Below are 23,782 nucleotides of genomic sequence, written 5' to 3' on the forward strand. Positions count from 1 at the left end.
AGTGTGTGGCAGGTAAGTGTCTATCACCGGGAACATTAGGAACTCGATTAGATGACGACTTGACTAGGACTAAGATTGAAACTTGAAGAGTTTAGGTCACTTATTACACTATGCACAAGAAACTTATGCTTAGGCCATACTTGAGTTATTTCCACGATCATGCTTATCAATGAAACTTGTAGATAGAGTTAGGAAAGTGCACTAGGGATTATGATGCATTATAGAGCACATGAGTTTAGATTGCAGCATTTTGCTTGAGGACAATCAAAGGTTTAAGTCTGGGGGTGTGATGTGCGTAGATTATATACACTCACTTAGAATGTTTTGACGCACATTCATATATTTTACGCATGCTTTGTCTATGCACTTTCATACTCTTAGTCTTACTTTCCAGATAGTTACTCTTCTTTGTTTGGAGATCTCCTCTTGTGTATTTTCTGCTTACAAGAGTCAAATATGAAGAGGAAATAATGTTCATGGTCAATCCTGTCAACAAAAGAAGGAAGATATCACTGTCCATGTGAGTCACACGGTCATACCAAAAAAGTAAGAACGAAAATGACCTTGCCCGTGTGGTGCAGACAGGTTGTTTAGCTTTACCAGAGGAGGAGCATGACATGGCCGTGTGGATCCACACAGTCGTGTCATCCCAGCAGCTTTTTCAGCACACAACCGTGTAGATCTATACAATCCTGCAATGATTCAAGAATGAATGTAAAATTAGGTCGTGTGTGCCACATGGTCGTGCAAGGTTTCCAGAAGCTAAGAATGACCTACTCGTGTGAGCCACATGGCCGTGTAGGCCAACTAGAGATGCAGCAGAACATGACCGTGTAGATCTACACGACCGTGTCACCTCGACCAAGAATAAAACTTATGAGGCCATGTGAGAGCCACACACTCTGGCATGTGCCATGTGGTCTCTGTGCCCTGCTCTATATAAGGGGTTTTCTTCCTCTTTCAAGGGGAGGAGGCTCTCCCTTTTTGGGAGATTCAATTTGAGGATGTTCTTCATCCGATCTCCAACTTTATTCCAATGATCCTAGGCCTTCTCCACCACCATATCGACTCCAAAAGCTAAGGATTAATTTTGAAGATTACTCATCATCTCTAGATAAGCATTTATATTCTCTCTTCTAGATGGGGATTGGAATGTTTGTAATCTCTTTGTCTTTGGATCTTTATCTTTGTACTATGGAATAGATTCATTGTTCTAGTATTAAGGGAGTAATTGTGGTGTCATTTGATGTATGAATCTCAAGGATATGCCAATTTCCTATTTAGATGATGTTGATGTGTTTTGTATCTATTTCATCTTGGGTGGATGCTTGTGTTTGGATCTAATTACCATGTTTGATTGAATGTTTGTGAGGTTTTTGGATCCCGTAGAGGGATACCCTAGATCGTATGATCGAGGGGCGTTTGTGACAGGCTGCCCTGCTAATGGACGTCTAGGGGATCACCTTGAAAGGAGAAGTTAGTCTCTACAAGGACATGGGATAGTTGAATGCATTTAGTTCTTACACTTTTATGTGAATTGAGTAGTGTTGTGTTTCTATGTTGTATGACCGAGGGGCGTCGGTGACAGGTTGCCCTGCTAAATGACTTCATAGGGATCATAACCATTTAATCGCTAGAGGTGTAGATCGAAGTCCCTTGCCAGTAGTCTTCTCCAAGAGAAAATAGTTAACTTCCTACAAATGCATGTCAATTGAGGATATGAATTGGAGAACCATGCTACATCAATGAATATCACAATGGACCCAAATTCCTAGAACACTCACCAAATCATATACTTCATTTACTTTCCTAGTTCCATTTCTAGTTGCTACTTAGTTTATTCCTTACCTTGTTGATTGTTTAGCTAATTCTACGTGAGATATCTCTTGTGCTTATAATCAGTCCCCGCGGGATCGATATCTTTTTATTATTGATGATGAAACTGTGCACTTGCAGTTGTGTAATAGCAACTCCATTAACATTATCTTCAAATAAGTATTAGACCAACTATAAATCGACCCAAGTGACCTTTAGTCGATGACAACTCTGTTAGAATGTATACTAAAAGCCTAGCTTTTTGTATAAACATTTATTTTGAAATGAGAATCACATTGGTCAAATGTCTGCATTTAGTTAAAGCAGTTGCCCATTAAATTTATATTGTAGATAACATGGTGTGTGGTGTCACGCAAAAGATCATGTTATCAGTTCTTTATGAATTATAAATAGAATCTCACAACCAAGATGAATTGGGACAAACCATTGGAATGGTTGTAGTGTAATTTGGTACTAATTTATCTTGACTATAAAATTATTCAAGTACACTATGTGTGTATAGAGCAGGACCATTTGAGGTTGTTCCTTTTATACTGACTGCATAAAAGAATAGAACCTCTGTTATTATGGATGTGCATACTTTTAATCTCGATATAATAACAAGCACATGTACTTAGTATTTATTTCTTTAATTTATCAAAGGGTGAGATTTATTCGTTAAATCAATAGGCCCGATAAGTTGAGAAATAATATTATTTATATGGTGTGTTGTTGATTATAGAAGGAAAATGTGCCCTATTTATTATGATGATGCTGTCCTCTTGAGGAGCTCATAAGATTGTCATGTAAACTCTACAAGTGGACTTAATTCTGACATGACAATGAAGTTGAGTGGTACTATTCTTGGAGCTAGATGTTAATTATGTGAGTTGTTAGTAACTCATTTAATTAATGGACATTTGATATCTTAAACACAGGGAGATTAACACACTCATGATAAGAAGGAGCCCATAATATAATATGAGATTGGTGTGGTAGTTCAATAATAACTCTTTAGTGGTATGAGTTATTATTGATGAACTTGAGTTGGGTGTTCGGGTCGAACACAGGAAGCTCAAGCTCATTAGGAGGCCAAAACTAATTCCTCCTCTAGGTCCCTGTTGTAGCCTCTATGTATAAAGCCTCACATCCACCCAAGTCATCCTTATGGCCGACCACATCATTGCTTGGTGCCCAAGCAAGGGGCCGACCAAGATGGGTTTAAAAGTGGGGTTTTAATTTTTAAAATTTTTCTTTTTGTAGCCATCTACAATGTTTTAAAAGTGAGATATTAAATTTTAAAAACTTTCCTTTTTTGAAGCCATCTACATGGTTTTAAAAGAGAGTTTTAAATTTAAAAAATCTTTCCTTTTGTAGCCATCTACAATGGTTTAAAAGAGAGATTTTATTTTTGTTAAAACTTTCCTTTTTGTAACGATGATTTAAAAGAGAGGTTTTAATTTTAAAATCTTTCCTTTTTGTAGCCATCTACAATGTTTAAAAGAGGGATTTTTAATTTTAAAACTTTCCTTTTGTAGCCATCCACAATACAAAATTTAAAATAGAGATTTTAATTGTTGTTAAAATCTTTTCTTTTTAGCCATTACCAAGGATTATAAAAGAAGATAGATGGTTCCTTAGAGGAAATAATCATCTACACTATTTCTATTCCTCTTCTATTCTCCTTGTGGCCGGCCCCCTCATATTCTTATTCTCCCCTTGCTTTCTTACCTAAGGCCGGCAGCATCAAGAGGCTTCAACCATCTTGTGGCCGGTGGGTTGCAAGGAAGAAAGAAGAACAAGAGGTGGTGTTCCTAGCTTTGATCCCTTGGTTGCCGAAAGTCTTGGAAGAAAGAAGGACTTGGGTGGTTTTTGCTTTTTGGTAGATCATCGCCCACACGACGTCTAAGAGGAGGAGAGGAATACAGCAGAATATCAAGAGGTCTTTAAGCTATAAAGAAAGATATAACTAGTTAATTGTTTCCGCTGTGTACTAGTTTATTTTTTCTTTGTATGGATCCTAAAGTACCAAAACAAGAGGCTAGCGATCTTCTGCTTTGATTGAGGTCTCTGTAGTTTAACCTAGGGTTTATTGTAAGGAGTTTAAATATTCAATTTTTTGAAAGGCTTTGACTAGGAAGTGGTGGATGCTCCCATACCTAAGAAGGCCTAGTGTCTCACCAACAACTTGGAAGTCAATCCTTGAAATAGATATTTAATCAACTTCTATAATATGGTTTATATTCTGATGAACACTTGGGTTGAACTTGGATTAATAATGTTAAGTTTCGTTTGCAATCCAAGTTTGACTTCTGACAAGCACATGAGTTGCTACGAAAAGTTCTGTGCTTTTACAAATTTTTGTATAGGGGAAATAGAACGGAATTCTGAGTAGCACCAACAAAATCCTCTATACGGGTTCATGGGTAATGAAGTCTAGCCACTCGACCAAATAAAGTTGGCCATATCCTTAGAGAAGGAGCCTTTGATGAGAACGTGTTGATTAGTTTTCATAGTACTGGACACACCTTCTGCCTATAATGTTATTTTGGGCCGATCGACCCTAAATGAATTCTGGGTAGTCATTTAGACCTTCTACTAGAAGATAAAATTCCCTGTGGAGGACCAAGTCAAGGAAGTCAGAGGTGATCAACTGGTAGTGCGTAAGTGCTACGTGGAGATAGTAAAGACGGAAGCTAATGTTGCTCGAAAAATACAAAGGATGGAAGTTAATGCTATTTAAGAAAAGCCACCCATCTTGGTGTATGAAGAGAAAGAAGAAGTATAAGTTTAAGGTGGTCGGCCATAGGGCACCACTCACATAGCGGTCGACCTGATTCTTGAGCTTAAGGCCGAGCTGGTGAAGTGCCAATCACCTACAACCTTATAGAGCTTGACAAGTGTGCCTGTATCTTACTCTTGTATTTTGTTTAACTTTTATACATTTAATAAAAAATATAGGTGGATTCTATACAGCCAAACTCGACTTTAAACTCTATACAATCAATAGTCAAACTGTGACTTTAAACTCTATATACTCGAACTCAACTTTAAACTCTATATAGTTGGCAGTCAAACTTTGACTTTAAACTCTATATAGTCAAACTCAACTTTAAACTCTATACAATCGATAGTTTAACTGTGACTTTAAACTTTATACAGTCGAATTCGACTTTAAACTTTATATAGTTGATAGTCGAATTGCGACTTTAAACTCTATACAGTCAAACTTGACTTTAAACTCTACACATTCAACAGTAAAACTTTAGTTTTAAACTCTATACAGTCGAACTTGACTTTAAACTTTACACAATCGACAATCGAACTGCGACTTTAAACTCTATATAATTAAACTCGACTTTAAACTCTACATAGTCAAATTTTCACTTTAAACTCTACATAGTCAAACTACAACTTTAAACTTTATACAGTCAAATGGTGACTTTAAACTCTGATTATAAACAAGTATTCATTATGGATTGGCTCTAATATCAATGGCTTATAGATGTCTGGCTTGTTTATTTCGCTCAACCTTATGTTCTCGCCCAGCTTATAATTCAGTCTAGGAATTCCTTATGAAAATTATTTATAGATAACCAACCTATTCATTTCACTCGGCCTTATATTCTTGCCAAACTTATAATTCAGCCCAGGAATTCCATCTAAAAATTAGTTATAGATATCCAGCCTATTTATTTCACTCAGCCTTATGATCTCCCCCAACTTATAATTCAGTCTGAAAATTCCTTATGAAAATTGCTTATAGATGTCCGACCTGTTTATTTTTCTCGGCTCTCTCCCAGCTTATAATTCAGTCCAGAAATTCCTCATGAAAATTGCATATAGATGTCCGGTTTGTTTATTTCGCTCAACCTTATATTTTTGCCCAGTTTATAATTCAGTCAAGGAATTCCTTATGGAAGCTGCTTATATATATCCATCCTGTTTATTTCATGTGGCCTTATGTTCTTGCCTAGCTTATTATATAATATGGGAATTTATTGTGAAAATTACTTTTGAAATTTTAATTGGTTTATTTCTTTTAGCACTATGTATCTTACCAGCTCATTATTTCGTCTGAGAATTCATTATGAAGATTACTAGGCGATCTATGGGAGTTAAGTTATTTTACTCGGTATTATGGTCATGCTTATCATTTTATACATATTAACATTTACTACGCAAGGAACACATACGGGATATAATCTTATTAGTAACATTGGTGGTTCTGATGATACATAAGAAGAACAGGCATAACCAATAATATTTCATACCCAATTTAATATTTAATGATGATTTTCATACACAACTTTCATAGATAGCATAGTATTCAATAATATTTTATACAAACCTAGTATTTAATAATTACATGGCCCCATATTCAATTGAACTTGCTCAAGATATCCCTCGGGAGCTCTCTGAGGAGTTGATGTTGGTTTATAGACTAATAAGAGGGGTCTAAGGATAAATGACCACTCTCTTGTAGTTTTCGAATCACTCCCCCCATGACATGGTCGAGTGTACCGGAAAATATCTTACCTAACTCCCTTTTAAAGTCAAGGGAGTCTAAATAAGCTTTCCTACCAACATCGATGCGTTCAACCTCCCCATCTTTGTGTTGGTTGCTACTCAAAAAACCTAATGGTTCCACTGTACAAAAATTTTGTACAAAGGTCTGAACCTTTTCCTAGCTACCATGTGTTCTTTTAAATTAAACTTGGACCGCCTACGGAACTTAACACGTTTGATCCAAAGATTAATCTATTTGTTCTTTTAGGTTTAGACTTGGATCTCCTGCGAAACTTAACACGTTCGATCCAAATCACCTAGGTTATTAATTTCATTAAATATTATTTTCCAAAATTGGCTTCCAGGACTGCATGGTGAGGCACATGGCCTTCTTGGATAAGGGAACAACCACCACTGCCTAGACAAAGCCTTTTAAGGAAAGTTAATATTTAATTTCCTTAAATAACTTTAGGTCAACCGAAAAGAACAATCAAAACACAAGGAAAAGAAAAATAAAAGAACACAACATCAAAAACAAATTCGAAATACTAGAATCGCATGCCTCTTGTATTTGGTATTTTTTACATGAAGATAAAACTAGTATGATGCGGAAATAAAATACTAGTATACCTTTTCTTTTGCAGGCAAAAACCTCTAGGTCTTCTACCGTATTCCTCTTCTAACCTCGGACGTTGTGTGGGCAACGATCTTCCGAGATGAGAAACCACCAAAGCACCTTCTTCTCCTCCTTGCAAGGTTCGGCCACAAACAAGAGCTCCTCCAAGGATGAAGAGAAAACACCACCAATGCTCCAAGGGATGCAAGCTTTCTCTCCTTCTTCTCCAAGCTAGAATCCGACCACCACTTGATCTCCAAGAGGGATGTGAGGTTCGGCCACAATGATGGAGAGAAGAGAAAGGGAAGGGCCGGCCACACCAAGGAAGAAAAGAGGGAGAAGAATAATAAAAGTTGTGTATCTTGAAGGCACCCCAACCCCCTCTTTTATAATCCTTAGCTTTGGCAAATAAGGAAATTTAATTACAATAAAATTTCCTTAACTTTCCTTGACATGATTTAATTAAGAAAAATAAAATAAAATTTCCCAATTAATCATGTCATGGCCGGCCACCTCATGGAGAGCAAACAAGACAATTTTCAATCAACAATTAAAAATTCCTTATTTGTCTTCGGAAATTTTAAAAATAAAATTTCCCTTTAAAATCCCTTCATGGTTGATAAAAAGAAATTTCTATAATTTTAATTTTTCAACATGTGAATAATTTATAAAGAAAAATAAAATATCTTTCCAATCTACAAATAAGAAAAGAGATCTAATCTCTTTCTTTAATCTTTTGTAGATCCTTTTAAAAGAGATATTTTAATTTTAAATCTCTCCAATAAATTATATCTTTCACATAAGAAAAAATTTAAAATAAAAATTCTTTTTAATTTAATGGGGGCCGGCCACCTAAGCTTGGGTTCAAGCTAGGGCCGGCCATCCATGAACCAAGGCTTGGCCGACCCTAGCTTGATCCACAAGCTAGCTTGGCCGACCCCTACATCATGGGTATGAAGGTGGGTATTGGTGGGTATAGTACTCTATAAATAAGAGGCTACGATAGGGACCGAGAGGAGGAATTGGTTTTGGTCTCCCGATAAAATTAAGCATCCCGTGTTCGCCCCGAACACACAACTTAATTTTATCAATAATAGTTCATTCCACTAGAGAACTATTATTGAACTACCCCACCAATCCCAAATTACATTTTTGGGCTCATTCTTATTATGAGTGTGTTAGTCTCCCTGTGTTTAAGATATCGAATGTCCACTAATTAAGTGAGTTACTGACAACTCATTTAATTAATATCTTAATCCAAGAATAGTACCACTCAACCTTATCGTCATGTTGGACTAAGTCCACCTGCAGGGTTTAACATGACAATCCTTATGAGCTCATCTTGGGGACACTATCAACCTAGATCTCTAGGACACAGTTTTCCTTCTATAATCAACAACACACACTATAAGTGATATCATTTCCCAACTTATCGGGCTTATTGATTTATCGAACTAAATCTCACCCATTGATAAATTAAAGAAATAAATATCAAATATATGTGCTTGTTATTATATTAGTATTAAGAGCACACACTTCCATAATAACTAAGGTCTTTGTTCCTTTATAAAGTCAGTATAAAAGAAATGACCTCTAATGGTCCTACTCAATATACTCTAAGTGTACTAGTGTAATTATATAGTTAAGATAAACTAATTCCTAATTACACTACGACCTTCCAATGGTTTGTTCCTTTCCATTTTGGTCGTGAGCTACTGTTTATAATTTATAAGGTACTAATAACATCATCTTCTGTTTGTGGCACCACATACTATGTTATCTACAATATAAATTAATTGGTCAACTACAACTAAATATAGATAATTTGACCAAATGTGATTCTTTATTCAAAATAAATATTTACAAAAGCTTAGGCTTTCAGTATACACTCTAACACTTTGTACATAGATAACTCGGCTCGAGCGATATTCGCTTTAATCTTTGCAGCATCCAACTAGGCTTGTAAGGATTATATCTAAGCTTCTCATGCCACTAATTCTGTCTGTTGCTGTAGCAGCACAAAATTCTTACTAGATAGCTCTTGAATTAGCATGGGAGAGTGGGATGCATGTCTAATTTTCATCTCTTCTAACAATGTAGTCTTATGATCTAGATCTGAAAGGGCTTTCTCTTTCATTGCCTTTTCCACTTGGAGCTTGGACTCATTGCTCTGTAACTGGAGCTCTAAATGTTAGTTAGAGCCCTAGAGCCATTCATTTGATGATTGTATTATGGGCTTGTTGTATCATATTCTTATATATAAATAAAGACATTTGTTTTTGGTTATTATACTTACTTGTATTGGTGCCAAATAAACTAAGTATAATAGCGTCCTTGAGTAGAAGGTTTTCACCTATATCAATCGGTTAGTTGAACCGATAGTGAGATGATATAGGGAACACTACTCTTAATCATTCTTAGTCGAGTGTTAACATTCAGGGACAATGTTAATGCAATAAGACTAGCATGTAGGTCAACTCGATAACTTGATCTCACAAGTCATGGATATAGAGATATCAAGTTGACACATGGGTATGCATTGGAGAATGTATACTGAATGACTCGCCATGAGAAAGTATCATGGATCGTTATATGAGTGTCATATACTTTCTCATGTGGCTATTAGTATGACTACTAGTCCTTAGACCTGAAGTCACCATGGTTCCCTACATAAGGAGTTATGTACTTTGGTTCGTCAAACATCACCCGTAACTGGGTGAACTATAAAGGCGATTACTGGGTATGTAACGAATTATGCAGAGGGATGTGAGTGATGTAGATGGGATCTATCCCTCCTATATGACGGGAACGACATCAATATTCTTGATAGAGTGAGACCACGAAGTGCATGGTCATGCCCAAATGAGTCAATATGAGATATTGAGCTCATTTGATGTAGTGAGTCTACTTGGAGTTCAAGATTTAGATTGATTAGAGGATGACACGGTCTATGCCTCACATTGATCAATCTAGATGTCTTGGATAGAAGGACACTTGTCATATATTGTGAGGAGTCACAATTAGTAGTCACAAGGTGATGTTGGATCTCAACATTCTTGTAACTTGGGTAGTAATGATGTATTGCTAGATACCGCTCATTACTTATGCTCCTAAATGGATTTAGGGGCATTGCCAACGTTACAAGAACCTATAGGATCACATACTAAAGACAATTAGATGAAGATTAGGTTCATATGATAAACCTAGAGGATTATATTCATTTGATGAATCAAATTGGATTAAGAGTAATCCTAATTGGGCTAATTGAGTTAGACTCAAGTTGATTCATGTGTTCAATGAGTCTAATTTAGATTATGTCTCATTGAATCAATTTAATTAAATGAATTAGATTCATTATATTAAATTGGCTTGAATTAAATGGTTGGATTAGATCAACCATGAGAGAGATTAAGTCAAGTTTGACTTGACTTAAGAGGAAGATAAAGAGTCAAGTTTGACGTGACTTTATGCCACCTCATTGGTGAGTTGGCATTGAGTGGTTCAATGATGATGCTCCACATCATCATGGTTGTTTAACTGGGATGCCACCTCATGGGAGTTACCAAGAGTTGTGACTCTTGGCATTCCATGGAGTTTACAACTTCTCTTAATGTGGCCGGCCACATCAATTGCTTTATGAGTTTCATTTGTGTGAGTAACTCTCATCTTCTTCCTCCTAGTGTTCTCTCTTCTTGCTCTTCCTCTCCTCATCTTGCCGAACCCTACTAAGGTGCTAGCACACTTTAGTTTGGTGATCTCCTTCTTGTGTTCATGTGGATACTTCTAGAGGGTTGTCTACTTTGACAATCTTGAGATCCGACACCTTTGGACAAGCAGGATTCGCGAAAGGCAAGCATCAAGGGTAAAACTCATACTCTAATGTAGATCTAGAGTTTGTAAACTTGTACTCGTAATGTTTTCAAAGTTTTATTCTTCGCAGGATCCGGTGGCGGGGGTTTTGGGGTTTCCGCGACACAAAAATATGATTTTCGCGACCCGAAAAACCCAATACTAAATTTTTCTTATCCATCTCTTGAGATTGTAGTAATCGATGATAGTCTTGTAAAGTTTTCTCCATGCTAGTGATAAGCTTAGCTTGTGCCTCTATTTTTACTTGCAATTGGATTATTTCATCACTGGGAATAGTAGGAGTGGCCTGTAGCTCTTCAACCCGATATTTTAAAACTTTGTCGGTCCTCTCCATGTCCATAGCCAGGTGGCCCAAGTGTATACTTGAGGCATAAAACTGGATGAAATAATAATAAAGTTATATTTCACAATAATAAACTAATAAAATTTAATCAAGGATTTACTACAGTAGCGTTGCAGTTGTGTTCATCAGTAAGCTCAGAAATTGTATTCCTTTGCATTTGTCTCTATGCTTACAGCCAGGATTAAGCCAAGGGACCCTTCAACTTAAAGATCCCATAAGGTAAAAGAGAGCTAGGATTCAGTCCTTGTTGGGATGGTAACCCATGGGATTACTTAAAGAGACATGGAGAGCTAGTTGAACTTGTAGACCCTGGAGGAAGAGTGAAGGAAAGATCGAGTGATTACGAGGGAATAAGAGTTGTTTGAGTAGGTAAAGATGTTGATGTTTGCCCAGCTAACTCAAGACTTTGCTCGGATATTAATCTTTCAGACACCCGACCGGTGGATCTCCTACAAGGGGTTCACCTCACGCAAGGATTAGTTGAAGGAATGGTTAGGTATTGTAATGAACTTGGTAAAGTAGTTGTAGGATTTGATGTTATCTCGGTGGCTCTGATAACTGGGGGAAGCTCATGAGACATAGGTACAAGAAGGCCTAATCTCATCATAGCAATTGTAAAATGAGAACTATTATGTTTTTGAGACCTGAGTTTTTTACCTCAGGCAAAAGAAATCTCAACCAAAGTGAGGGAAGGTTGTAGGGAGAAATGCTGTTCAGATAGCTCTAGGCCTGAAGCCTCCTCTTGGGGCCTTTTGCAATGAACTTTTAGTTAGAGCCCTAGAGCCAATTATTTGATGATTGTTGTATGGACTCATTGTATCAAATTCTTGTATATTAATAAAGACATTTGTTTTTTGTTATTATACTTACTTGTATTGGTGCCAAATAAACTAAGTATAATAGCATCCTTGAGTAGAAGGTTCTTACATATATCAATCGATTGGTTGAATCGATAGTGAGATGATATAGGGAATACTACTCTTAATCATTCCTAGTCAAGTATTAACATTCAGGGACAATGTTAATGCAATAAGACTAGCATGTAGGTCAACTCGATGACTTGATCTCAGAAGTCATGGATATGGAGATATCAAGTTGACACATGGGTATGCATTGGAGAATGTATACTGAATGACCCGCCATGAGAAAGTATCATGGATCGTTATATGAGTGTCATATACTTTCTCATGTGGCTATTAGTATGACTACTAGTTCTTGGACATGAAGTCACCATGGATCCCTACATAAGGAGTTATGTACTTTGGCTTCGTCAAACGTCACCCGTAACAGGGTGGACTATAAAGGTGATTACTGGGTATGTAACGAATTATGCAGAGGGATATGAGTGATGTGGATGGGATCTATCCCTCCTATATGATGGGAGCGACATCGATATTCTTGATAGAGTGAGACCATGAAGTGCATGGCCATGCCCAAATGAGTCAATATGAGATATTGAGCTCATTTCATTTAGTGAGTCTACTTGGCGTTCAAGATTTAGTTTGGTCAGAGGATGACATGGTCTATGCCTCACATTGATCAATCTAGATGTTTAGGATAGAAGGACACTTGTCATATATTGTGAGGAGTCACAATTAGTGGTCACATGGTGATGTTGGATCTCAACATTCATGTAACTTGGCTAGTAATGATGTGTTGCAAGATTCCGCTCATTACTTATGCTCCTAAATGGGTTTAGGGGCATTGCCAACGTTACAATAACCTATAGGGTCACACACTAAGGACAATTAGATGGAGATTAGGTTCATATGATGAACCAAGAGGATTTGGTTCATGTATTGAACCAAATTGGATTAAGAGTAATCCAAGTTAGGCTAATTGAGTTGGACTCAAGTTGATTCATGTGTTCAATGAGTCTAATTTAGATTATGACTCATTGAATCAATTTAATTAAATGAATTAAATTCATTATATTAAGTTGGTTTGAATCAAATGGTTAGATTAGATCAACCATGAGAGAGATTTGGTCAAGTTTGACTTGACTTCAGAAGGAAGATGAAATGTCAAGTTTGACTTGACCATTTGCCACCTCATTTGTGAGTTGGAAATAGGAGGACTAATTATGATGTGCCACATCATCAAAGCAAGCACATGTGTGTGCCACATCATGGAGGTTACAAACCCCTTTCCATTTAATGTGGCCGACCACATTAATTGTAAGGGAGTTACAATTGTGGCCGGCCACTCAAAATGAATGAGAATAAAATTTTTTCATTCAAGGCATTCATTCTATCCTCTTCCTCCTTGAGCTCTTTCTTCTCTCCCTCTCATCCTACCTTGGCCGAACCCTACTAAGGTGCTGGCACACTTTAGTTTGGTTTTCTCCCTCTTTTGTTCGTGTGGATACGTGTAGAGGGTTGTTTACTTTGAAAATCTTGAGATCCGGCACCTTGGACGAGCGGGATTCTTAAAGGGCACACATCAAGGGTAAAAACTCTTAACCATCTAGAACTCTAATGTAGATCTAGAGTTAGTAAACTCGTACTCAAAGGTTTTTCGAAATTTTATTCTTCGCACGGATCCGGTGACGGAGGTTTCGGGGTTTCCGCAACACGAAAAAGTGATTTTTGCGGCCCGAAATTCCCAACATGAACAACCAATGACGTATCTAATTCTAAGGAGCTGGAAGATGGCTCTCAAGTTTACTCAACTGGAGGGAGTGAACCAATGGACGCAAAAGTTTGATTAAATTGATGCTCCTTCAGTAACTCTTCTCCTAACTTGTTTAAGACTGCTCTAGTTAGCTGAGTGTTCATATATAAGAAAGCTAGAAGAATGACCTTCGCTACAAAAATAAGTGAATGTCAGACGCTTCTGTAACAAATGGTAGAATAATTACCACTAGAGATAAATATTTTTGCTACGAAAGGTAGCACTTAGTTCTAAGTTGACCGGAGTATGCCTAAAAACAAATAACAATCCCTCTATGGTTAAGGCAGGCAAGTTGAACTTTACACCCTTTAACTTTTCTAGGGCTTCAGGTAGAATTGGATCTGCGGAAATGTTACCTAGATTAGGGAGGGGAGGAAGATCTTGTTGTCAGTCCATAGGGTAAGATGGAGAAAGCGAGAGACGTATGAAGAAATATTTATCTCTCCATTCACCCTAGGTTGGAACTCGATTAAACAGGATTACTTTAACGTGAGCCTTTAACTTAAATAGACCCTTTGTCACTTGGAGAGGGAAAAAAAATAGTGAAATAGGCAAGGAGATAAGGGGGCATTCAGTAGTTGAAAGATAATGATCACACCACATAAGATGTTGATCGAATGAGGAATAAGTTGGTGTAATGGAATATTAAAATATTGGCTAACATCAATAAAAAAAAGGGGTGCAAGGGAAGATAACAGCTTGATATAACTTGTTCCCTAAAGATGGCAATGCTTTCTGGCCTTATATGGTGAGGACGGTCTTCTGGAGTGGGGATGACCATAAAGGAGGGGATACCATAGTTGAGATTGAGGTCATAGGCATCATCAAGGGTGAAGCTGGAAGAACTTTATGCATACCACTCATCACTCTTCGCCATTCTTGAAAAAGGAAAAAACTGCTAGGATCAATAACGAGAAGGGAGCATAAAGAAAGAGAGGAAACGATGAGGATGAAGATGAAAAGACTTAGGGTTTTTCGGATAATGTTTGTAAGGATTCTTTGAAAAGATTTTCTAAATAAGACCGTTAAATTATAATAGTAAAAAAGGCAGGATTATGTTAGTTAGAGCCCTAGAGCCAATCGTTTGATGATTGTTGTATGGACTCATTGTATCATATTCTTATATATATAAAGACATTTGTTTATAGTTATTATATTTACTTGTATTGGTGCCAAATAACTAAGTATAATAGCGTCCTTGAGTAGAAGGTTCTTACCTATATCAATCGATTGGTTGAATCGATAGTGAGATGATATTGGGAACACTACTCTTAATCATTCCTAGTCAAGTATTAAAATTCAGGGACAATGTTAATGCGACAGGACTAGCATGTAGGTAAACTCGATGACTTGATCTCACAAGTCATGGATATGGAGATATCAAGTTGACACATGGGTATGCATTGGAGAATGTATACTGAATGACCCGCCATGAGAAAGTATCATGGATCATTATATGAGTGTCATATACTTTCTCATGTGGCTATTAGTATGACTATTAGTTCTTGGACTTGAAGTCACCATGGTTCCATACATAAGGAGTTACATACTTTGGCTTCGTCAAACGTCACCCGTAACTAGGTGGACCATAAAGGTGATTACTAGGTATGTAACAAATTATGCGGAAGGATGTGAGTGATGTAGATGAGATCTTTTCCTCCTATATGACGGGAGTGACATCATTATTCTTGATAGAGTGAGACCACTAAATGATTGGCCATGCCCAAATGAGTCAATATGAGATGTTGAGCTCATTTGATTGAGTGAGTCTACTTGGAGTTCAAGATTTAGATTGATTAGAGGATGGCACGGTCTATGCCTCACATTGATCAATCTAGATGTCTAGGATAGAAGGACACTTGTCACATATTGTGAAGAGTCACAATTAGTAGTCACAAGGTGATGTTGGATCTCAACATTCTTGTAACTTGGGTAGTAATGATGTGTTGCTAGATATTGCTCATTACTTATGCTTCTAAAAGGGTTTAGGAGCATTGCCAATGTTACAAGAACCTATAGGGTCAAACACAAAGGGCAATTAGATGGATATTAGGTTCATCTAGGTTCATTTGATGAACCAAGAGTATTATATTCATGTGATGAACCAAATTAGATTAAGGGTAATCCAAAGTAAACTAATTGAGTTGGACTCAATTTGGTCCATGTGTTAAATGAGTCTAATTTAGACTTAGACTCATTGAGCCAATTTAATTCAATGAATTGAGATTCATTAAATTAAAATTGACTTGAACCAATGGTTAGATTTGATCAACCATGGGAGAGAAGTGGCCAAATTTGACTTGAGTTGAGAGGAAGATGAAATGTCAAGATTGACTTGACCATTGCCACCTCATTTGTGAGTTGGCATTAAGTGGACTAATTATGATGTACCACATCATCAAGGCTAGCACATGTGTGTGCCACCTCATGAGGGAGATCAAGAGTTGTAACTCTTGATATCCCATGGAGGTTTAAAAGCCTTCTTGAAGTGGCCGACCACTTTAAAAAAAAAGGGTGAGTTTTCATTTTGGTTTTGTAACCTCCATCTTCTTCCTCTCTACCTTTCTACTCTCCCTCTCCTCCACCATTGCTGATCCTCTAAGGTTGCTAGCACATCTTTAGAGGTTCTCTCCATCGATTTGTTCGTGTGGATACTCATAGAGGGTTGTACACTTGACAACCTTGAGATCCGACGAACCTTGGACGAGCGGGATACGCGAAGGGCTTCGCTACAAAGGTATAAGTCTCTTCCTTGTAGATCTAGTGTAGATATAGGCTAGAAAACATGTACACGAAGTTTTACGAAATTTTATAACTTCGCACGGAACCGGTGGCATGGGATTCGGGGTTCCGCAACGCAAAAAGCGGTTTTTGCGGCCCGAATAACCCAACAGTGGTATCAGAGCCACGTGCGATGCGTGTACGTATTTTATTTGTATTTTTATGAAAAATATCAGTTCTGTAACTTTCTGTAAATTTATGATTTTTATGTATTTTATGGTTATTTTTCTCATAGAAGCGAAGCAATAAGTGTTTGAACACTTGTAGGCTTCGACTACCGAGAAACACCTTCCGAATCGGCAAGGTCTCACACAAAATGATTTGGGATAGCAGTCTAAGGCGCTGTAGGATCACTTAGGAACACTTGCGATGGTTATATCGCAAGTAGGGGTGCTGCCCCTAACCCCGCAAGGGGCTTCGTTCCGCGATTGCGCCCGAAAATCGCTAATCAGGATAGTCGGGAAGTTGCGATTCATAAAATTGTAAAAATATTAGAAAAATTATAGAAATTTATGGAAATCATATAATTTAGAATTATGTATCATTTTGTGATGGTCATGGCCCAAAGAACCCAATTTGATTGGAAATATGTGTTGTAATTCATAATATGGCCTGCGCGCCTTTTTGTGTGTTTGTGTGTGTTGTACTTGATTCGCGACCTGTGCATCATGCCCTTCTATTTATATTCCTGTTGTAAAATAATTTTTAGACTCAAATGTAACTCGAGTTTCACCTTTTTCAATGTATAAAATTGGAGGGGTGGATGGTCCACTCGAGACGGAGTTACGAGGAGGGTGCGAGCAACACATGACGATCAAAGGGAGGAGCTTGAGGAAGCTATTGACCCTAGGTTGACCAATCGATTTTCTCATTGTCTTGAGAAGATCGTAGTAGGGCCATGACTAATCACAAAATTTAATTAATTGCTTGTGTGTGTGTATGTGATGCATGCTAGATTAGTAATTAATTAGTGTCTTAACGATTAGATTAGATCTAAATCGTGCACATGGTGCACCTCCATGATTAGATTAGATCTAAATCACGTATATGATACACATCGTCGATTAGATTAGATCTCAATCACGTCAACTCGAAATGCCTACCATGCCGTGATACCCATCACTACCTTGATCACATGTTGTTGTTGAATCTGCCAAAGCAGAGCAACACATATTATCTTGGTAGGGTGCGGAGGGACAATCATGGTCCCGCCTATCAACGCATGAGTGAGTACAACTCAATTAGATTGAGTAACTAGTTAACTCAATTGGATCGAGTTTAACTATAGGTATTTTCCAATTGTTGGTAAGTAGGTCAAAATCACATTTATATTAACTCTTGGGCGATTTAGCCAAAGCTAACTCAAGTTTTAATATACATGCGGATCTTGATCCTATAAACAAGAGTTTCATAGAGATGTAATTGGTAATTAGTTACCTACCGATCATACTAGGTCTTGGGCAATTTAGCCAAAGCTAAATCAAAGCGTAGTATGATATGGATCTTGTTCCGCACGAATTATAGATAGTTAGAATCTAGTAAGTGTGGTTTGACCACATTCATGACTTGATTCTACAAAAGTTCTATAATTCAGTGGGAGCATCATTTAATTAAAGGCCTAATTAGATGATTAATTGGAATAAGATATTTATTTTTCTGCATTTTTCTGTTGTAGATTACCATGTTGTCAAACACGAACTCCTACTCCCTGCGTTCTGTCCTCGATAAGGACAAGCTCAATGGAGCTAACTTCTTGGACTGGTACAGGAACCTGAGAATAGTTCTCACACAAGAACGAAAACTGTACGCCCTGGAGTAGCCCATTCCTGAGGCACCTCCTGCCACTGCCACGCAAGCTGATCGAGATGCTTACAAGAAGCATCAAGATGACGCATTAGATGTGTCAAGTCTTATGCTCACGACCATGAACTCTGATCTTTAGAAGAAACATGAGTTGATGGGCGCTTATGATATGGTTGAACATCTTCGTCAACTATATCAAGGACAAGCGAGGCGCGAGAGATTCGTAATCTCTAAGGCACTATTTCAGTGCAAGATGCAAGACGGGACTCCCATAGGCCCATATGTACTCAAGATGATTAGGTACATAGAAAACCTATAGAGGTTGGGATTTCCACTGGGCCAAGAGCTGGCCACTGACCTGATCTTACAATCCTTGCCAGATAGCTATAGTCAATTTGTTATAAATTACAACATGAACGAAATTGACAAGCCACTGCCCGAGCTGCTTAGCATGTTAAGAACTGTTGAGCTCAAACTTAAGAAGGTTAAGTCCAACTCTATTCTGATGGTTCAGAAACACAAGGGCAAGGGCAAGCCCAAAGGTAAGGGAAAGTCCTAAGCCAAGGGTAAAGGCAAGACACTAAAACCTAAAGGAGGGGTCGCTAAGGATGCATCATTTAATTAAAGGCCTAATTAGATGATTAATTGGAATATAATATTTATTTTTCTACATTTTTCTATTGTAGATTACCATGTCGTCAAACACGAACTCCTTCTCCCTGCGTTCTGTCCTTGATAAGGACAAGCTCAATGGAGTTAACTTCCTAGACTGGTACAGGAACCTGAGAATCGTTCTCACACAGGAATGAAAATTGTACATCTTGGAGCAGCCCATTCCCAAGGCACCTCCTGCCACTGCCACACGAGATGACCGAGATGCTTACAAGAAGCATCAAGATGACGCATTAGATGTGTCATGTCTAATACTCGCGACCATGAACTCTGAGCTTCAGAAGCAACATGAGTTGATGGGTGCTTATGATATGGTTGAACATCACTACAAGAAAAAAGCCTTACAACATCACTCAAACGACAACGGTTTTATACCAAACCGTTGTCTTTTTGCCTTTTAACAACGGTTTTAACAAAAATCGTTGTCTTTTAGCAATTTTTTTGGCCTACGACAACGGTTTTTAAAAACCGTTGTCTATTTATGTTTTTTTAAGACTACGACAACGGTTTTTAAATGCTACAACAACAGTTTTTGAAAACTGTTGTCTATGTGCACTTTTTTTTGGGATTACGATAACAGTTTTTAAAAGCAGTTGTCGATTAAGTGATGTTGAATACTGGTGTTTTTTTTCCTTCACTGTTTTTTCCCCTTCGCCAATTTTTGCCTCGCTTTTTTTCTTTCCCTCTCCCCGAATGTTTTTTGCCGCCGCATTCCACCCATTTATCTTCTCAATCCGTCCCTCTTTTCTCTTTTCTCACAATCTCTCGCTCACCGGAGCCGCGCAGGAGCAGCAGCAGTCCACGGTCCATTAAGGACACCCTCACCGGCAAGACCTCCGACATGAAATCCACTAACAGTAAGTGTCCTCTACTTCTTCCTCCTGCATCTTCTCATCGAAAACCCTAGATGCTCCACTGCCTTCCATCCTAGATGGGCCTCAGGTTCGCTTCTGCCATATGCGTCGCTGCCGCCTCAACTAAAAGGCATCTCTATCATGCACTCTTCAACATGCGACTCAGTGATCAAACACAAACCCTAATGAAAACGAACCTGCGATGGAGGAAGAGATCTCTGCTGCTATTGGACAAACTTCTTCTCCGCGTACTCGCCACTGTCACTGACACCCTTCGCCTCCCCGCCTCCCTCATTTTCAAATCATTTGAGGGGTTTTGTTCCTTACATATTTTTTATGCTTGTTTTTGCCCAAATAGAGTCCTTTTTGTGACCTATTTCTGCGTAAATTTTTAGTCACAAAATCTTCAATTTTTTGCCTGATTTCAGGTCGATTCTTAGGGCTTCCAGTCGTGAGATGCTGGTGTTCAAGCTTAGTAGAGTTTTGAATCTACTCATCCCTTTTTCAATGATTTCCAGCATCAATTTGGATTTTTCTGGTGAGTGTAGCCTCCTTCTCTATTCCAGCTTTCGGTATATCAAGTTTAAAGATTTTTAAGAGCTCGATTTCAACCTCTAGTGTGAAATTGCAGATGGGTTTCGTGAGGAACACAGGCTGCCAAAATGAGAATTTTACCTACTTCGATTTAAATCTATTCACTGCAATGATTTAGCTCATGATCAAAGTAAACTTAAAGGATTAAACCAGAGCCTATGGGAACTTTCTGAATTCATTTTATTTAAGGTATTCTTTCCTTTAATGGTCATCCCTTTACTTTTCTTTGTATCAGTATATTGTTATGTTACATATCTTTTTTTATGGGAATACTGAAGCTAGTTACATGATTATCTGTCATAATTACAAATAAAACTAAATTTTTATGTTTGGGGTGTTTTCTATTGTCAGTCTTATTATTGGGGTACTTTTTGAATTATTTTTAGAGTTCAACCATGTGGAAGGAAAATGCATTTGGTAAATATATATACAACACGACAGAATATGTTGCTTGTTCTTGTGTTGGATTTATTATTAATTATGTTTTTTTTCATGGTGTTAAAATATATTCTAGTTTGCATTTTACTGCTTCACATCAACATATATATCTATATATATATTGACTTAAATTTTCTTGCAGCATCATTCTATTAGAAGACTGAAGCAAGGCAATCTCACTCTCCTTCTGCCATTGTCATTGGTGGTGGATTTGCAGGGATTGCAGCTGCTCATGCACTGAAAAATGTAGCTTTTCAGGTGTTATGTCGATATAAATTAACAGTTTTTTCAGTTGCCTTTACATATTAGATTCTAAGTTCTGATATGAATGCAGTGTGTGAAGTGGCTGGGTAAATTTGTATCACATGGAAGTTTATTTTTTATTCCTTAGCTTGTGCTTTTAGAATCTCGGGATAGAATTGGTGGTCGAGTTCACACTAACTACTCATTTGGTTTTCCTGTTGACATGGGAGCAGCCTGGTATGCTTCTTTTTTTTGTGTTTTTGCTTTCATTCCTTCTGAAGAGGATTGTGGCCAGACTTCAAAATTTCAGTGACTAGAAGTTTTAATTTGGACACTTCAGGTTGCATGGTGTCTGCAACAAGAATCCATTGGCATCTTGGATTGGAAGACTTGGTCTACCAATTTATCGAACTTCTGGTGACAATTCTGTCTTGTATGATCATGACTTGGAGAGGTAATGGTTAACTGAATAACTAACAGATATCACTGATCATGGAGACTATAATCTTATGGAGACAAATTTACTTCTATTTTTCAGCTACGCACTCTTTGATGGTGATGGACATCAAGTGCCTCAAGATCTAGTGGAAAAAGTTGGTAAGGTGTTTGAAACCATTCTGGAAGAGGCAAGTTCTTTATTAACCTTATATCTGCAGTGCTGATAACTTGGAAATATTTCTCTTGTGAAATGACTGTTCAACGTTTACAGGCTAACAAACTCAGGTATGAAACAAATGAAGACATGTCTATAGCACAGGCTATTAAGCTAGTCATGGAGAGGCATTCAATATGATGCATTATTAATGAATTAAGTCTACTTTATGAGATTTCAGATTTTTTTATTATTCATAGGCATTTAGTTTAGATCAAGTGACATTTCTTTATCTTCTTCTAACAGGTGGAGTTTGAAGGATTAGGAGAATTAAGAAGCAAGGATGAAGAAGATGAAGGATTAGGAGAATTAAGAAGCAAGGATGAAGAAGATGAAGGCATTTAGTTTATCTTCTTTCTTTATCTACTTGGTCCACTTCAATCCAAGTACGATGTAAACATGGCAAGGATGAAGAAGATGAAGGATTAGGAGAATTAAGAAGCAGTGTTTTGTTACTCTTCTAGTGTTGTACATGGTAAAAGTAGTTCAAATGATCCAACTCTTCAAAACTGGATATCAAGATTTGGATGTTGTGTTACTCTTCTAGGATTAGGATGTTGTGTTGTTATACCTTTGTTTTAATAGTGTCGTTGTCATTTTGTTGGCTGCTTTTGAAATTTCTTCGGAATGTTGTAAATATTATTTTTGAATGTTAGAAAATTATATGTTAAATTTTATTTACAAATTTAGTATTTTGAATGATTTATAATACTAGAAAATTGTATAATAAATTTTAATATTTTTTTTATTTTTTATCAAAAAAAGACAACGCTTTTTCACTGTTGTCGTAAATAGTTTAAAACTGTTGTTGAAGACCCTGTTATTAAAGTTAGACGCTCAAAGACAACGGTGAAAAACTGTTGTCTTTGAAGGAAAAGACAACTGTTTTTCACCGTTGTAAAAAAGAAAACTCGTTGTATCATATTTTTATATATATAAAGGCATTTATTTATGGTTATTATACTTACTTGTATTGGTGCCAAATAACTAAGTATAATAGCGTTCTTGAGTAGAAGGTTCTTACTTATATCAAACGATTGGTTAAATCGATAGTGAGATGATATTGGCAATACTACTCTTAATCATTCCTAGTCAAGTATTAACATTCAGGGACAATGTTAATGCGACGAGACTATTATGTAGGTCAACTCGATGACTTGATCTCACAAGTCATGGATATGGAGATATCAAGTTGACACATGGGTATGCATTGGAGAATGTATACTGAATGACCCGCCATGAGAAAGTATCATGGATCGTTATACGAGTGTCATATACTTTCTCATGTGGCTATTAGTATGACTATTAGTCCTTGGACCTGAAGTCACCATGGTTCCCTACATAAGGAGTTACATACTTTGGCTTCATCAAACGCCACCCGTAACTGAGTGGACCATAAAGGCGATTACTGGATATGTAACAAATTATGCAGAGGGATGTGAGTGATGTAGATGAGATCTATCCCTTCTATTCGACGGGAGTGACATCATTATTCTTGATAGAGTGAGACCACTAAATGCATGGCCATGCCCAAATGAGTCAATATGAGATGTTGAGCTCATTTGATTGAGTGAGTCTATTTGGAGTTCAAGATTTAGATTGGTCAGAGGATGACACGGTCTATGCCTCACATTGATCAATCTAGATGTCTAGGATAGAAGAACACTTGTCACATATTGTGAAGAGTCACAATTAGTAGTCACAAGGTGATGTTGGATCTCAACATTCTTGTAACTTGGGTAGTAATGATGTGTTGCTAGATACCGCTCATTACTTATGCTTCTAAAAGGGTTTAGGAGCATTGCCAACGTTACAAGAACCTATAGGGTAACACACAAAGGGAAATTAGATGGAGATTAGGTTCATTTGATGAACCAAGAGGATTAGATTCATGTGATGAATCAAATTGGATTAAGAGT

The 23,782-nt window shown here is 37.4% G+C and overlaps 1 protein-coding gene across 2 annotated transcripts; it reads left to right on the top strand.

The window, feature by feature from the left end:
• Positions 1 to 21,375: 21,375 nt before the first annotated feature.
• LOC122053699 (polyamine oxidase 3-like) lies at positions 21,376 to 22,155 on the top strand. Of its 2 annotated transcripts, XM_042615693.1 has the most exons (5): positions 21,376 to 21,448; positions 21,552 to 21,665; positions 21,750 to 21,837; positions 21,921 to 21,934; positions 22,110 to 22,155. In XM_042615693.1, exons 1-5 carry the CDS (start codon positions 21,435 to 21,437, stop codon positions 22,126 to 22,128), a joined length of 249 nt encoding a protein of 82 aa, XP_042471627.1. In that variant the 5' UTR covers positions 21,376 to 21,434; the 3' UTR covers positions 22,129 to 22,155. The 2 variants fall into 2 exon arrangements, with proteins under 2 accessions (XP_042471627.1, XP_042471626.1); XM_042615692.1 differs by lacking the exon at positions 22,110 to 22,155 and having other exon boundaries at positions 21,921 to 22,090.
• Positions 22,156 to 23,782: the final 1,627 nt, after the last annotated feature.

Source organism: Zingiber officinale, chromosome 3A (assembly GCF_018446385.1).
Source record: "Zingiber officinale cultivar Zhangliang chromosome 3A, Zo_v1.1, whole genome shotgun sequence".
Taxonomy (NCBI): Eukaryota; Viridiplantae; Streptophyta; class Magnoliopsida; order Zingiberales; family Zingiberaceae; genus Zingiber; species Zingiber officinale.

Excerpts from the sequence above, each read along its gene's own strand:
- LOC122053699 (XM_042615692.1), top strand. Across the intron at positions 21,666-21,749 it reads TATGATCATGACTTGGAGAG|CTACGCACTCTTTGATGGTG; the intron begins GTAATGGTTAAC and ends TCTATTTTTCAG. Across the intron at positions 21,838-21,920 it reads TTGAAACCATTCTGGAAGAG|GCTAACAAACTCAGGTATGA; the intron begins GCAAGTTCTTTA and ends CAACGTTTACAG.